This window comes from Paroedura picta, chromosome 3 (assembly GCF_049243985.1).
Source record: "Paroedura picta isolate Pp20150507F chromosome 3, Ppicta_v3.0, whole genome shotgun sequence".
NCBI lineage: Eukaryota > Metazoa > Chordata > Lepidosauria > Squamata > Gekkonidae > Paroedura > Paroedura picta.
In genome coordinates, this window is record NC_135371.1 from 471923 (window position 1) to 488596 (window position 16674).

Sequence of the window (16674 nt, forward strand, 5' to 3'; positions counted from 1 at the left end):
CCTTTGATGGCACACGTGGCCTGGCCCAAGGATGTGAGGGTAACTGTGTCAGGTGTGGCCGAAGGACCACAGGAGTTTGATGCCTCTGCTCTCTGGGTCAGGAGCCTGCTTGTTTTTCGCAGCTGCCGTCTACGCTGCGTTCTGCCTCAATTCTTGGGTTCCTCACCCTGGAGACTGTATTCGGTTTACACTGCATGATCCCCCTTGAACCTCAGTGAGGAGGGGGGACTGAAATGAAGGGCACCAATTAATGAGGGTGGATCCAGGTGGGTAGAAGTGGCGGGTAACCCTCACCCCACCCCACCCGAGCAACTCTTGAAAGTTTGGCCTACAAGAAGCTGCAAGGCTGGGAAGACCTAGAGACGTAGGACTGGGGAGAGCAGGTCTCCTGGGGGCCTCAGAAGTCCGGGGACCTCCTTTCCCCTCTCCTCTCAAGAGGTCTTTCACCCAACGATTTTGCAGACGTCTCCCGATTTCACAAGCCATCAGGATCCTTGGGAGCCTCTCCCACCTCACAGAAGAGGCCCTCAAATCCTCTGCCCACTTCTTCTCCAGGCATAGCCCACTTAGCTCAGAGTCACAGACGGGTCTCCAAAAAAGAGTTAATCCGGTTTTATTAGTTCCTCCAGCCCCAGCAAAGAAAGCAGGTTAATGAGCCTCATGCACTCCAGAAACTATAAGATCTGCAAGCGTCTGTTTTTAACAGCTGTGCTCAGCCCCTGCTTTAGATACTTCCGAAGTCAGAGGGAAGCTGCTGTTTCCGTGGTGGGGAGAGTGGGGGACTGACTGCGGGCAGAGCCCTTCAGACAACCAGGGGAGTGCAAAGGAACTCAAAAGAAAAATGCTGCAGCACAAATGCAAACACCTCTATAGAGGATGGAGCAGAGTTGTCCTCTCTTGCCCCAGAGGGACAGACCAGAACCAATGGGATGAAATTAATTCAAAAGAAATTCCGTCTAAACACCCGGAAGAAGTTCCTGACAGTTAGAGCGGTTTCTCAGTGGAACAGGCTTCCTCGGGAGGTGGTGGGTTTGCCATCTTTGGAGATTTTTAAACAGAGGCTGGGTAGCCATCTGACAGAGAGGCTGATTCTGGGAACGTTCAAGGGGGTGGCAGGTGACAGTGGGTGAGCGACAGGGTTGGGAATATCTCTGATTCTCTCCCAGGTAAGAATAAAGACACTCAGGGGGAAAAGGCCTGTAACTCTCCAATGTTTGTATAACGTAAATACTGGTAAACAACAGATTGCTACTTCAAAGTTCCAGCTGCTCTTTTTACCTGCCCTTCCTGAGTGTGTTTAATTAAATCTTCCCTTTGGCTTGACTTGGCCCCCCCTCAAGGGCCCCTCTGAGGGGATTTTGGAAAACAGGCTCCTGTCCTTCCCCTGCGGAGTCTTCCGGGGTTCAGCCCAAAGCCCAACAGCCTGTGAGGGACGGGGTGGGACAGCCAGCTGGGCTATTTGCCCTATTTGTTCCCTGGGCGGATCAGACAGCGAAGGAACAGAGCCTGCATTCGGGAGGGGAAATGTTACCCCATTGTGGGGGAGGGGAGCCTGAAAGAGGCCTCTATAGCTGCCCCCAAGATGGTAGAGAAACATCAACACTCCCCCCTCAGTCCCCCTGCTTGTACCTGCAAAGGGGTGCAAAGAATCTCATCCCCATGTCTGTAGCTGGTGGTGGTTGCCAACCTCCAGGCAGTGCCTGAAGTTCTCCTGACTACAGAGATTGGTTCCCCTGGAGAAAATGGGTGCTGGGGGGGGGGGAATCTACGGCTTTAGACCCTCTCTGAGGCCCCTTCCTTGCTCAGGTTCCAACTTTGGGCATCCAGTACTAAAGGACGATAGTCCAGTTCCCCTCATATGGCAGGATGAGTCCCCTCCCCAAAAACAGCGAAAGAGAAATACAGAAGAAGCCAACTGGGGGAGGGGAAGGGGAGGGGGCAGTGGGGGCCCCATAAAGTCTCCCTCCCTCCATCTTCACCCCCTGCGAAGGGGCCGTCCGTCCGCTGCAGGAGACGCTTTTCCTTAAGTTGGATCCTGGGGCAGGAAGGGTTAACCGATGAGCCCTGTCCGGAGAGAAGGAGGGAGGGAGGAGAATCATCAGAAGGGAACGGAGTCTGTGCAGCCCACCAGAGCCCCCCAAAGCTCACCCCCAAAACCCATAACAAGACTGCTTCAAGGTCACTGCAGATCATGTCTCTGGGCCAGATTCAGCTTCCATAAAAGGTTTTCAGACTCTCCTGTTGAGGGGCCCTTTTTCTCTGGGCTGAGTTGCTTTGGGCCAACCCAGGACAAACTATTGGAGGAACACAGACCCCCACGGACTGAGGGAGGGGGCTGTCTGCCCCCTAATGCCCTACTGCAGTGGCTGGACAGATCCTTCTCCTGGATGCTGGAGGCTGATCCTGCACTGAGCAAGGGGTGGGACTAGATGGCCTCCGTAACCCCTTCCCACTCTAGGGTTCTAGGAGTCTAGTTCAGCAGTGGAAGGAGCTGCCTGAGGAGGTGGGGAGCTCCCCCTCCCTGGCCGTCTTCAAGCAGTGGCTGGACAGATCCTTCTCCTTGATGCTTGAGGCTGATCCTGCACTGAGCAGGGGGTGGGACTAGATGGCCTGCATGGCCCCTTCCCACTCTAGGATTCTAGGAGTCCAGTTAAGCAGTGGGATGGGCTGCCTACGGAGATGGGGAGCTCCCCCTCACTGGTGGTCTTCCAGCAATGGCTGGACAGATCCTTCTCCTGGATGCGAGGCTGATCCTGCACTGAGCAGGGGGTGGGACTAGATGGCCTGCATGGCCCCTTCCCACTCTAGGATTCTAGTTCAGCAGTGGAAGGGGCTGCCTAAGGAGATGGGGAGCTCCCCCTCACTGGTGGTCTTCCAGCAGTGGCTGGACAGATCATTCTCCTGGATGCGAGGCTGATCCTGCACTGAGCAGGGGGTGGGACTGGATGGCCTCTGTGGCCCCTTCCCACTCTAGGATTCTGTGATTGTATGACTGCCTGACTTTCCTGACTGTGTTCTCTGTCTGGAGCCCTCATGGGAAAGGGTGGGCTACAAAGAGTCTCTTACCTGTGTTGTGCGCCAGGGGAGTCGCTGCAAAAGAGAGAGAGTCGTTTTCAGTATTTATTAATAAAGATCTTCCCATCCCTGCCTTTCCTTCAGGCTCAAAGCAGCTTACAGACAGGAGGAAAACATTACAGCTCAACAATCAAAATCTGTCCCCCTCCCAGATGCCAGCTATTCACATCCCGGAGTCCAGGGGGTCTCCACCTCACAGTGCTCTTGTTGTTGCTGTGAAAGTTTAAGGAAGAAGGGGGAGCCCATTCTGCTGAACTGACCAGGAATTCTCCGCCTCTCGTGGAGTCAGAATGGAAAAATGGAAATTCTTATTTACAAAGAGAGTGATTACAACATGGACTTTGCTGCCAGGGGATGTTGTGAAAGGCACAGGGACAATGAGCCTTAAAATGAGAATCAGATTCATGAACACGTCTGTCAGTCACTACTGTACATGAGGGGAACCTCCACATACAAACGCAGTCAACCTGTGAATTCCAAAGGCAGTGGGCAGCATCGGGGCCTGGGCCTCGGTCTTATTGTTGGCCCTCCAGGGGAACTGGTTGGCCGCTATGAGGGATGGGACGCAAACATGAAACGCCTGGAACTTCTATAGATTTCGAGGCTCCCACCAAGACCTGTGATTGGCCATTAACAGAGGTCTCTGATTGGTCCATAAAAGTGTACAATGTGTTCCGGCAAATCATCATTCAGAGTCCTGGAACCCAGACCTGGATCCAAGATCACAGTCTCTGTTCAACCACATACAGAGATGTGCAGATGAAACTAAGCTGGGAGGGGCAGGAAACACACCAGAAGACGGAATTGGGATACAGGATGATCTTGACAGGCTAGAAAACTGGGCTAAAATGAATTAAAATTGTAATAAATGTAAAGTTCTGCATTTAGATAGGAAAAACCAAATACACTAACATAGGATCAGGGAGACTTGTCTTGGCAGTAGCATGTGTGAAAAAGATCTCGGAGTCTTAGTAGACCACACATTGAACAGGAGTCAGCAGTGTGACTCGGTGGCTGAAAAGGCAAGTGGGATTTTGGGCTGTATCAAACGGAGTATCGTGTCCAGATCACGGGAGGTGATGGTACCACTTTACTCTGCTCTAGTAAGACTCACTTGGAGTCCTGTGTCCAGTTTTGGGCACCACAGCTGAAGAAAGAGGTAGACAAGCAGAAGCGTGTCCAGAGGAGGGCAACAAAGAGGGTGAGGACTTTGGAGAACCTATGAGGAGTGGTTGAGGGAGCTTGACTTGGTCTGGTTAGGCTGGAGAGGAGACGACTGAAAGGAGACCTGATAACCATCTTCAAATACTTGAAGGGCTCTCACATAGAAGATGGAGCAGAGCAGCTTCACTTCCGCAGGGCCTGCAAGACGGAGCTCTTCCGCTAAGCATTTGGTAGAGGCCAGGATGCAGAAGCTCTGGTCCCTCCTCCTCCTCCTCCGGAAAACACCTGACATCTGTTGCCATCTTTTCCAGCTGCCTGGCCACGTACAACATCTGAGGCAGAGATCTGGCGCCTTGACAGGGGAGTGTGAGCTGGAGGGTGGGGTGATTGTGGGAGGGTTTTTTTTTTAATGTACTGGTTTTACTGATTTAAACTATGTTGTAAATCACCACAGGCTAGCAGGTCTAGGAGTGGTGGCCTAAGTTTAAAAAAACAGACAGACAAATAACAATATCTGACTGTATCCCTAGACAGGTGGGGGTCGCCCCAGCAGCATAGAAATTTCTCCGAAGAGCCACCCCCCCCCCTCATTTTGCTCTGTTAAGTCTGTCCAATTTTGGCCCAAGTCAGTTGCAGGAGGGAGAGTCAGTGGCCCACCCCTCCAGCCCCCTCCCCCTCACCTTTCCGGCTCTTCAGGTAGAGGGTGAGCCCCACGGCCACAAAGACCAGCCCCAGAACAGCCCCCACGGCCCCCGTCCACACTTTGCTCGTGGCAGAGTCCGACGTCCGTGGCTCTGGGGGAAGAGAAGGAGCCTCGAGTGAGGAGACGGATCAGGGCCAGGTTTGGGGGGGATTGGATGCATATGCCACCCCAGGAGTCCCAGCCTTTCTATATATATAAACAACACTGCAGAGGCAGCTGCCACCAAGACAAAGTTGCCCCTTTCCCAAAAGCAATGGGCGGGGGGGGGGGAGCCCGGCCCCCTATGGCCAGTGTTGGCTCATCCAAGTAACAGATGCAGCACGAGCTACAGGCCCTGCTGCTCCAGGTGCCCCACACAATGTGTCCCTATCCCCCCTCCCAATGACTGTGGCCAGATGGCAGAGCCAGAGCTGTGGGTCCTGACCCCTTGCAGACGTGGCCTCCACACCAGAACTGCAGTTGGGGTGGCCCACGTGGTCCCTGGACCCCCACGGACAAACCCACTAACTTCCTGTCGGCACTGGCCAAAAGCCACGTAAGCATGAAGGTCCCCTTAGATGTTGGGGTATCCCCCTGGCACCTCCCAGCAGGGCTCGAAAAATGCTTTTGGCAAAGGGAATCTGTCCATTGTTTCTGTCTGGGGGGGGGCAGAGTTGCTTGTGCACATGAGGACTAGCACCAGCTGTGCTCTGCAAGGCCCCACAGATCTCCAAACTGGGCTTGCTGGTGGGCCCCATGGTGGGGATGCCTGTGCTTGCAAAGGGCTCCTGCTCACTCTTGGGAGTCCTTGAGAATTGGGGGGGGGGGCTAGTCAGTTGACAGAAGTCCCTGGAACTCCCTCTCCCACTTCTTGCACCCCACTTTGTCCCGGGGAGCGGGGGGAGAAGGGGCAGCCCTCCGGCCTCTCACCCCACTGCACGGTGATGGGCTCCTTCAGGCTGCTGTGCTCCACCCGGCAGGCGTAGACGTCTCCCCGCTCGGGCACCGTCTCCAGCATGGCCTGGTTCATGAAGGTCCAGTCTCCGTTCTGGAGCTCCTCCGCGTACCCCACCCCTTCCGCCTGCTCCTGCCCGTTCCGCAGCCACGTGATGTTCACCCCCGAGGGGTAATATCCTGCCACCGTGCAGATCAGGAGGGTGTGGTGGGCAAGGGGGTCCGCCTGGGTAGGGGAGATCTTCACCGTGGGCTCAACTGGAAAAGAGGGGGGGGTCAGAGATGGGGAGAACCAGAAGAGCACAGGCAGACGGAGAAGAGGGGGACTTCCTTGTGTCCACAGCGGATGTATTTTTAAAGACAAAATCTCCCAGCATCTCCCTCCCACCGGGTCAGCCAAGCACCCCCTAATTCACTTTCTGCTCCCTGCACAAACCTGCAAAGACACACACACAAATGCATCTTTCTTCCCTCTGGTCTCCCAAAGGCTCAGAGCCACTTTGCAGGATCAGGCCCACAACGTCCCACCAGCCAGTCCTGGGATCTCTTTGGGGAACAACCAGCCCAGCTGAAGCATCCCAGAGCAGATCTGCCAAGAGGGACTGCAGAAGGCCCCTCAGAGAGGGGAGAACTCGCCACGGCTGTCACTCCTCAGGAGACCCTTCTGGGTGTTCAGGGGACCACTCAAAGGGCCCCAAATCCTCCCCTGGCTCCTGCTCGGAGAAGCAGCAACCGAAACCTAGAGCCCCCCCCCCAAGATGAAGAGCCTTGGGGGGGAGTTATTGCAGACCCCCCCCCCAATCTTTCTGGAGAAGCAAGTTAATGCAGCTGCAAAGGGGCTTCCTTCCGCTCACCTTAAGATGGACCCCTACCTGCAGAAGGCTGGCCTGGCCCCCTGGATCCATGCCCCCCCCCCCAGCAAAAGGGAGGCTAGACTACCACAATGCACTGGCCCTCGAAAATCAGCTCAGAAACTTCAGCTGGTCCAGGATACTGTCTGTGGGAGCTACTTGGAGGGAGGGGCACCTGATGGCCCTTCTGCAAGCGCCGCGTGGGCTGCCCATCCTGTCATGGGTTCGATTGAAGGCTCCGGCTGTGTCGTATACAAAGCCCCCTATCGTCACTTGAGGGACTCCCTCCATCCACCTGACCTGCCACGTCCACCTTGCTCACAAAAGCAGGGCCTTCAGCGGGTGTGCAGGGGACAAAGCCCACAACTGCCTGGGCAGCTGCCTTCCTTCTGGTGTCCCCCCACTCACCCTGCTCAAGCCCCCGCCAGAGGAGGTCAGGGAGGGCCCCTCTCCTGGCAAAACTCAAGGACCCCGGAGGGCCCTTCTGCCCAGGAAACGGGCCACCCTGGGGCAAAGGTCTGGACAAATGGCCTTGGAGACAGGAGGAGGGAGCGGGGCCTGGGCTGCTGGGCTGGGCTGCTGGTCAGCAAGATCCTGCTGGGGCCCTTCCTGGATCACTTGGTGCGTCCTGTGAACACTTGAAAAGATTCGTGGGTCACTGCGTTGGTCTGAAGTAGCAAAACAAGATTAGAGTCCAAGAGGACCTTTAAGACCAACAAAGATTTATTCTCTTGGACTCTAATTTTGCTGTGAACACTTGAGTTTTGCTCTGAATGTGTCCAGATGTCTAATGCTCCAGTGACCGAGTGTCCCCTTTTGCCAGCCGTACTGGCTCAGGCTGTGAAATCTGCCCTCAATCCCACTGAGCGAGCAGGACTGGATGTTGCAGGAAGGAAATAAGTGAAATGATCAGCCACTGTCCCCTGCCACCCCCTTGAGCCTTCCCAGAATCAGCCTCTCCGTCAGATGGCTACTACCCAGCCTCTGTTTAAAAATCCGCAAAGATGGAGAACCCACCACCTCCCGAGGAAGCCTGTCCTACTGAGAAACTGCTCTGTCCGGAACTTCTTCTAGAGGTTTAGACGGAATTTCTGTTGAATCAATTTCCTCCCATTGGTTCTGGTCCGTCCCTCCAGGGCAAGAGAGAACTACTCTGCTCCATCCTCCATATGGTCGTTCCATGCTGGTCGTTCCCGGCCCTAGGGAAGCACGCCTAGCCTCGACCAGGGCCAGGGCCTTTTCGATCCTGGCCCCTGCCTGGTGGAATGAGCTCCCGGGAGAGCTGCGGGCCCTGCGGGATCTTCCATCGTTTCGCAGGGCCTGCAAGACGGAGCTCTTCCGCCAGGTTTATGGTTGAGGCCAAGGCTAACATCTAGGCCCCCCCCCCCGGGACCTGGGACCGGGGCTGGGATTGAGGATTGGTACCATCAGTATCCCCTCCCCACCTGCTAGTAGGAGGAGGGGGAAGTTGATTAGTTAGCAGATCTTGCCAGGTTAGCTTGCTAACTAATAAGGAACTGTAGCTGTTGTTAATGGATTTTAATGGATTTTATTGGGGTTTATAATGTTGTAACCCGCCACGAGTCGCAAGGGAGTGGCGGGTAATAAATCGAATAATAATAATAATAAAATAATAATAATAATATGGCAGCCTTTCTTCATTCTCCCAGCACTGCCCAAACCCCTCAGGAAGAGTTTAGGTTGTAAAGAGGAGGAGGCTTTTAAAATTATTTTAAAAGCCAAATTTCAAATGTTGCTTTGACTAATGCTTTATTTTATACTATATACATATCTGCAATTTATCTGCACAAATTTTTTTTAAATGCAATTCGAGCCAACCAGGGAAGGGCAGGATACCAAAATAGAATAATTATCCTTAGTCATTAAAAGTTGGAAAAATTGAGAACATTTTGGAAGGAATGGAGGGGGGGGGGACATGCCTTTTATACTGCATATACTTTGAGAGTATTTTCAGTCATTCACACTTTGGCTGCTTGGCTTTCTCACTGGTGAGGGGTTCTGCAGAAGGGTGGGGACTAGAGTCCCACACATGTGGAGGGGGGTGGGGGTGGGGCTATGGCCTCAGGGCAGAGTTTCCCTCCCAATAATACGCTTCCTTTTCTTTACTGCTAGGCTTCTTTTCTACCTTGAACTAATTTCCCCCCTTGTCAAAATGCAGAAATGAAAGCCCTGGGTGAGGGGCCATCGACGATTCTTCTCTCCTGGACTGAGCCTGCCCGCAGTTTCTCTAAGGCAGGGGTAGTCAAACTGCGGCCCTCCAGATGTCCATGGACTACAATTCCCAGAAGCCCCTGCCAGCATTCGCTGGCAGGGGCTTCTGGGAATTGTAGTCCATGGACATCTGGAGGGCCGCAGTTTGATTACCCCTGCTCTAAGGGAAGATGCAGGTTTTTAATTTTATATGTTTTATAAGTTTCCGGATTCCTTCTGCACGAGACTCAAGGCAGCTTTGCTGGCTCAGCAGTCACAGGAGCCAAGAGAAACAGGACTCGGCATCAAGACCCTGGGGATTATTCCGTACAAATCTCGATTGGTCCCTTTAGGCCCAGTAGGAATGAAAGGGTTGAACGTATTTCACCACCCTCCCCCAAAATGTCCTTTGACCCCGGGGCGGAGGGGGGGGTCCTCCGTCACACACAACAAAGGGTCCTTCTAGGTGGGGTTTGGCTTCTCCCTTCCCCCCTCTCTCTGCCCCCCTCGACCCCTGCGTGTGGGTTTTTTTTTTTGGGGGGGGGGGGCTGGACTCCCTCTTGGAGTTGGTCTGAGAAGGCCCCCCCCCGACCCCCAGGGTCCCCCTCGGGCTGCCCCCCCCCCCGCTCACCTTCCCTGGAGGTGAAGAAGTGCTCGAGGATGCCGTAGTTGTACCGGCAGTAGGAGTCCACCTGGGCCCGCCGGTACTCAATCGTGTCCTTCTGGCTGTTCCAGTAGTCGGCGTCGGGCTTGCCCAGCTCGGTCACGGCCTCGTACCACCCGCGGCGGCTGTCGAAGCGCGCAATCTCCTGCCGGTCGTAGATGTACCTCTCCAGGAACCAGACCTCCCCGGCCGCCCCGTCGGCGAAGTGGCACTCCTGCTTGTCCTGGTGCAGGAAGTGGGCAGCTGCGGGGGGGGGGGGAGGGAGAGAACGGGGGGGGGGTGAGCGGCTCTCTCTCTCTCTCTCTCTCTCTCTCTCTCTCTCCCTCCAGCCCCGCCTGCCCCCGCCCCATTCACGCACCCCCAGTCAGGGCGAGGCCCAGGTCCGCCCCCCCCCTTAGAAAGCCAACCGGGAGGGGGGGGGACAGGAGCGGGTCCTCTTGGCCCGAGTCTCTCCCATGGCAGCGCTCAGGGTTTCGAGTCCACCAGAGGGCGCCAGAGAGAGAGAGAGAGAGAGTTGGGGTGTTCCTTATAAGGAAGGAAAGGCGCCATCTCCCCAGAAGGGTGTGAACTGCAGGAGCTTTTACTCCAACCCCAGGCGGATTCAGCCCCTGCCCTCTACACTGAACAGGATTTCCGTTTGCATTTGGGGCAATTTAAAATTTCCTTCTGCAGCAAGCAGGATTGATCCGGAGTCACCCTACCCTTTCTTCGCGATATTCACGGCAGAGTCTGCACTTACTTTGTTTATTCCATTGTCAATCCTGTCGAATTCAGATTGCTTTGAACTCAGATCTTCTTCTTCCCCCCCAAAACGACAGAATGATCTCAGTTCGAATCCAAGGCAAACCATTCAACATCACAGTAGGCTCCAGCAATATGTGGACTGAGAACTTCCAGAAGTACAGGCAGGTTTCGAAGAGGCAGAGGAACTAGAGATCAAATTGCCAACATACGCTGGATCATGGAGAAAGCTAGGGAGTTCCTGAAGAACATCTACTTCTGCTTCATTGACTATGCTAAAGCCTTTGATTGTGTGGAGCACAACAAATTGTGGCAAGTTCTTAAAGAGACGGGAATACCAGAGCATCTTATTTGTCTCTTGAGAAACTTATATGCAGGTCAAGAAGCAACAGTGAGAACTGAACATGGAATCACTGATTGGTTCAAAATTGAGAAAGGAGTTCAGCAAGCCTGTATACTGTCACCTTGCCTATTTAACTTGTATGCGGAGCACTTCATGAGAAAGGCGGGATTAGAGGAGTCACAAATTGGGATCGAGATTGCAGGGAGAAATATCAACAACCTCAGATATGCAAATGATGCCACTCTAATGGCAGAAAGTGAAGAGGAACTAAAGAGCCTGTTGATGCGGGTGAAGGAGGATAGTGCAAAAGTTGGCTTGAATCTCAACATCAAGAAAACAAAGATCATGGCATCCGGCCCTCTCAATTCCTGGCAAATAGATGGGGAAGAAATGGAGATAGTGACAGATTTTATTTTCCTGGGCTCCAAGATCACTGCAGATGGGGACTGCAGCAAAGAAATTAAAAGATTCTTGCTCCTGGGGAGGAAAGCTATGGCAAATCTAGACAGCATCCTAAAAATCAGAGACATCACCCTGCCAACAAAAGTGCGTCTAGTCAAGGCTACGGTCTGACCTGCAATGTCTGACCTGCCTGGCTGACAATTTCATTTATCAAATGGAAGATGAACCCACAAGAGGTTCAGCCATACTGGACTTAATACTGACCAATAGGCAAGAGTTGGTGGATGAGGTGAAGGAGGTGGGGACCCTAGGGGGAAGTGACCATGTCCTCATAGAATTCCTTTTGAGATGGGGAGCCAAGGAAGCTTGTAGCCAGATACGGATGTTGGATTTTTGTAGGGCAAACTTTAATAAACTCAGAGACATGATGAGTGTCATACCATGGACGAGAATGCTGGAAGGGAAGGGAGCATGTGAAGGGTGGACGCTACTCAAACAAGAGCTATTGCATGCTCAATCAATGACTATCCCAGAAAGACGAAAACACTGCAGGAGCTCTAAGAAGCCTATTTGGATAAACAGAGAACTTCAAGAGGAACTAAGAAAGAGAAGGAAAATGTTCAGGAAACGGAGGGAAGGACAGAGCTCTAAAGAAGAGTACCTACAGGTTACTAGGCACTGTAGATCAATCATCAGAAAGGCCAAATCTGAGAGTGAGTAAAGATTGGCCAGGGAAGCCCACTGTAACAAGAAAAGATTTTTCAGTTATGTGAGGAGCAAAAGTAAAGTAAAGGAGGCAATAGGCCCACTGTTGGGTGCGGATGGACAAACTCTAATGGAAGATGCAGAGAAAGCAGAAAGGCTTAGTGCCTATTTTACATCTGTTTTTTCCCACAGGTCAAAGGGTTTAGGCACATCTAGAGATGGCCGTAGCCAAAGGATAGTGTCTGGGTGGCAGGTTAACATGGATAGAGAGGTTGTCAGGCATTTAGCTGCACTGGATGAGTTCATATCCCCTGGGCCGGATGAAATGCAACCAAGAGTGCTCAAAGAACTTTCCAGAGAACTTGCACAGCCCTTGTCTTTGGGACCTCTTTAAGGACTGGAGATATCCCGGAGGACTGGAAGAGAGCAAACGTTATTCCAATCTTCAAAAAAGGGAGGAAGGATGACCCGGGAAACTACAGACCAGTGAGTCTGACCTCTGTTGTGGGGAAGATAATGGAGCAGATATTAAAGGGAGCGATCTGCAAACATCTGGAGGACAATTTGGTGATCCAAGGAAGTCAGCATGGATTTGTCTCCAACAGGTCCTGCCAGACCAACCTGGTTTCCTTTTTTGACCAAGTGACAGGTTTGCTGGATCGTGAAAATTCGGTTGATGTCATTTACTTGGATTTTAGTAAAGCTTTTGACAAGGTTCCCCATGATGTTCTGATGGATAAGTTGAAGGACTGCAATCTGGATTTTCAGATAGTTAAGTGGATAGGGCAAATGCCATTTTGAGCTGTATCAACAGAGGCATCACATCAAAATCACAAGATGTCATAGTCCCATTGTATACGGCACTGGTCAGACCACACCTGGAGTACTGTGTGCAGTTCTGGAGGCCTCACTTCAAGAAGGACGTAGATAAAATTGAAAGGGTACAGAGGAGAGCGACGAAGATGATCTGGGGCCAAGGGACCAAGCCCTATGAAGATAGGTTGAGGGACTTGGGAATGTTCAGCCTGGAGAAAAGGAGGTTGAGAGGGGACATGATAGCCCTCTAAGTATTTGAAAGGTTGTCACTTGGAGGAGGGCAGGATGTTGTTTCTGTCGGCTGCAGAGGAGAGGACAAGCAGTAATGGGTTTAAACTTCAAGTACTAGATATCAGGAAAAAAAATTTCACACTCAGAGTAGTTCAGCAGTGGAATAGGCTGCCTAAGGAGGTGGTGAGCTCCCCCTCACTGGCAGTCTTCAAACAAAGGTTGGATACACACTTTTCTTGGATGCTTTAGGATGCTTAGGGCTGATCCTGCGTTGAGCAGGGGGTTGGACTAGATGGCCTGTATGGCCCCTTCCAACTCTATGATTCTATAATTCTATGGCTGCAAAAGTTGGACCATACGGAAGGCCGAGCGTCAAAGAATTGAGGCTTTTGAACTCTGGTGCTGGAGAAGACTCTTGCGAGTCCCTTGGACTGCAAGGCGAACAAACCGGTCAGTCCTAGAGGAGATCAGCCCTGACTGCTCTTTAGAAGTCGAGATCCTGAAGATGAAACTCAAATACTTTGTCCACCTCATGAGAAGGAAGGACTCCCTGGAGAAGAGCCTAATGCTGGGAGCGATCGAGGGCAAAAGAAGAAGGGGACGACAGAGAATGAGGTGGCTGGATGGAGTCACTGAAGCAGTCGGTGCAAACTTAAATGGACTCCGGGGAATGGTAGAGGACAGGAAGGCCTGGAGGATCATTGTCCATGGGGTCGCAATGGGTCGGACATGACTTCACACCTAACAACAACAACAACAACAAATCCAAACGGAAATCGCATTTTGTGTAGAGGGCAGGGACTGAATCGATCTGGGGTTGGAATAAAAGCTCCATGCAGTTTACACCCAGGAGTGCTTTTAATCCTCGATATTCCGGTTGAGAAAGCATGAGAAAGCACTCCCTCCATGGTAGAGAAGCGCTGATTGGCCAGCTGACTCTGTGGTACAGAAGCCCTGATTGGCCAAACCTGCGAAGCCAGCCAAGACTGTCAGTTTTTCTTAAAGAGGAAGCCCTAATTTTCTTTCTGTAGAAGCTGCAGAAGCCCTCACTTCTGTGGATAGAGATTTGCCTCGTGGTTTTTTTCCTCCCTTCTCTTGTCTTCAATGCCCCCCCCCAACTCAAGAAAAGAAAAGCAAGCAAGAAAGAAATAGGCTCCGTCTGGGCTTCGCTCCCTCCTCCCCTTCTGAGCTTTCCCAATAAAGTGCAGAACGTTTTTCTTTTTCAATGGGGGGGGGGAGAGGAAGACCGAGTTCAAATCAATCTGAATTCAGCAGTATCCACACCGGAAAAAAATAAAGTGCAGAATCAGGATTGGAGGCCTGAAGCTGTAAGGAGACGCCCTCTCCCCTCAGAAGCAGCACCCCTTTGTTTGTAAACTATCAACATTTTAGGAACTCTGCTGCTCTTTGTGTCCTGAATGCAAAGATACCAGAGACTTCTGTGAGGGACAGAAGACCTTCCAGCTGCCAGTTGGTGCCTCTTCAAGGGGCTGCCTGGGCAGGAGTCAGAAAGACGGAGGAGGCCCTGCAGGTCGGCCCAAATACAGCAGGCCTGAATGACCTAACTCTTGGTTGCTGCTAGATGTGTTGAATATTGTTCCAAAGAGGATATCTGTTGAAGTTGGGTTATGCTGAAGTTGCCAAATTCTGCTGTTTACAAATTCACGGATCTTGGAAGATATGTTAAGCAAGCGACATTGTTTTGGAACTACATGAAAAAAAATATCCAGACTTTGTGAAGATCTGTAAAATTTAATTTAGCAGCAGCAAATTTTAAATAAAATGTTAGGTCACCAATCTAGGCTATACTATTTCGTTTGTTAGGGTTAGGAAAGAAGTCTTGAATATATATTGCAATATTTGAATTGCAAAAACATAAATAAAAATGTATTGATTTGAACCCTTCCCCATTACAAGGGGTTACACAGGTACAGAGGAGCACCAATGAGAATTCAACCTGGGGCAGCGTCACCAGTCTCCGGGCAGAAGCACCAGCAACAGCTCTCCTTGGGGAAGAAGTTTTTAACTGAGTGCTCAAAGAAGGCGGAGGGGAAGGGGTGGAGGTTTGTCTGCACTCCAGGGGTTGAAGGCAAGGCCCCATTTCCCTCTCTCGCCCCCTTCCTTCCCCCTGCCAGGCCACCCATAGAGTGATGACCCCCCCACCCAGCCCTCTTGCTTTGGACCAGAGGGGCAGCTCCCTCCCTCTGTCCTGCTGAGTCTATTTCAAAACAGTCTTGACCTGCAGGCCGTTCAATGGATCTTCCTCATTTTGGCCAGCGGTGTGTGTGTCTGTGTAGAGGGAGAAAACCAACTCCTATGCCCCCGTTTCCTCACTAAACAAGCTTTCATTCTCCCTCTTAGGTATTCTCCGGACAACAACCCTGAGAGGTAGGCCAGGCTTAGAGAAAGGGATTCACCCACGATTACCCAGAGAGCCTCCATGGCAGGGAGGGGATTTAAACCTGGCTCTTCCAGAATACAGCCATGGGGGAGGGGTGGTCCATAGCATCTTCATGACCAGCCTTGGATAGTTGCTCAGGGAGTGCCTGGAATGCTCTTCAGGACCCCTGAAGTGGGGCAGCCCCTGCTGGGGGGGGGCAGGACAGACCGTGGAGGCAGCCAAGATCTGGGTCTAGTTCACTGCCTCTCTTCAGCAGTGAACTGGGGGACTCCAGGGGAGGGGGAGGAGAGGGGGTGTGCCTGTGTCTAAGCTCAGGCGTGAATCTAAGAGCCCTGCTTCCCTCCCCTGCCCCCATCCTCCTGCCAGGCAGGCCACCCCTGCAGTGTTGACCCTCACCCCACCCGGCTGGACAAGAGGGGCAGCCCCATCCCCCTGTCTTGCTTATTGTCCTCAAAAACCATCCTGATCAGCAGGCTGGGAGGGGGCGGCTTCCTTATTCTTCCAAGGGGAGCAACCCCCTTTTCTCCCTGGCAAAGACCCAATGGGGTTTTCATCCTTCTCCCCCTCCTGGTTTACCTGAACACCAATCCTGAGAGGTAGGCCAGGCCGAGGGAGGGGGACTTGATTGAAATTACCCAGAGAGCCTCTATAGATTCGAACCCGGCCCTCCCAGAAAGTTGTCCCTTGCGGGGCGTGTGGGTGGGTGGGGTGGGGATAACATCCTCCGGATCAGCCCTGGTTTAGTTCCTGGGGAGAGGGGGTGCTGAAGAAGGGCACACCCTGCCAGGGAGAGACAGGGCCAGGACCCAGATCTCCTCCGCTGTCTCCCCCTCCCTTTGCCTGGAGCCAGGGAGGGTGGGCGCTTCTGGCTCCAGGGGCAGGGAGTTCCAGGGGAGGGGGCCACCTCTCCAGGCCCCCTCCCAATCCCCCTCCTGTCGTCAAATGGACAGGGATGAGCCCATCTGGACCCACACTCTTTCCAAGCGCCCCCCCCCCCAAAAAAAAAAAAACAGAACGGACTCAGAGAGGGCTCTGTGCTCACCAGGGGTCGGGAGTCTCCCCTCTGCTCCTTGGACCAGGGACAGCCCCAGCACCACCAACAGCGTCTCCAGCAGGACCAGGTCGCGCCCCATGGCTGCCCCCAAGAAATCCCACCGGCAGCCGTCGGGGGAACTCCGTTCAGTGCTGGACGGGCGGACTTTCGCCTCTTTTAAGCCCTGGGAGTGGGAGGGGGCCAGGCGCGGAAGCGCGCCAATGAGAAATCTGTCCGACTATATGCGTCATCAGTTTCCGGGCAGAAGCATCCGCCGCTGGTCCGGTTTGCGGAGATGCTTGTTTTGCCGACAGCGGTCTACGCAGACCCGGGAGAGCGGATGGGGGGGGGGGGCACCCTGATCGGGAAAGCAGCGCCGAGCCAGGGATCCCAGCCACAAC

General features: G+C 53.0%; 1 protein-coding gene across 1 annotated transcript; it reads right to left on the reverse strand.

The window, feature by feature from the left end:
* Positions 1–597: 597 nt before the first annotated feature.
* On the reverse strand, positions 598–16441 carry LOC143834106 (H-2 class II histocompatibility antigen, E-S beta chain-like). The gene is made up of 6 exons (XM_077330705.1): positions 16283–16441; positions 9569–9844; positions 5852–6133; positions 4920–5033; positions 3067–3090; positions 598–2064 (listed from the first exon to the last, which is right to left on the reverse strand). Exons 1-6 carry the CDS (start codon positions 16371–16373, stop codon positions 2051–2053), a joined length of 801 nt encoding a protein of 266 aa, XP_077186820.1. The 5' UTR covers positions 16374–16441; the 3' UTR covers positions 598–2050.
* Between the last annotated feature and the right edge of the window lie 233 nt (positions 16442–16674).

Coding starts and splice junctions, on each gene's coding strand:
- LOC143834106 (XM_077330705.1), bottom strand. CDS start 16,373: ATGGGGCGCGACCTGGTCCTGCTGGAGACGCTGTTGGTGGTGCTGGGG. Junction 9,845..16,282: donor GGGGAGACTCCCGACCCCTG/GTGAGCACAGAG, acceptor CCCCCCCCGCAG/CTGCCCACTTCCTGCACCAG. Junction 3,091..4,919: donor CTACCTGAAGAGCCGGAAAG/GTGAGGGGGAGG, acceptor TCTCTTTTGCAG/CGACTCCCCTGGCGCACAAC.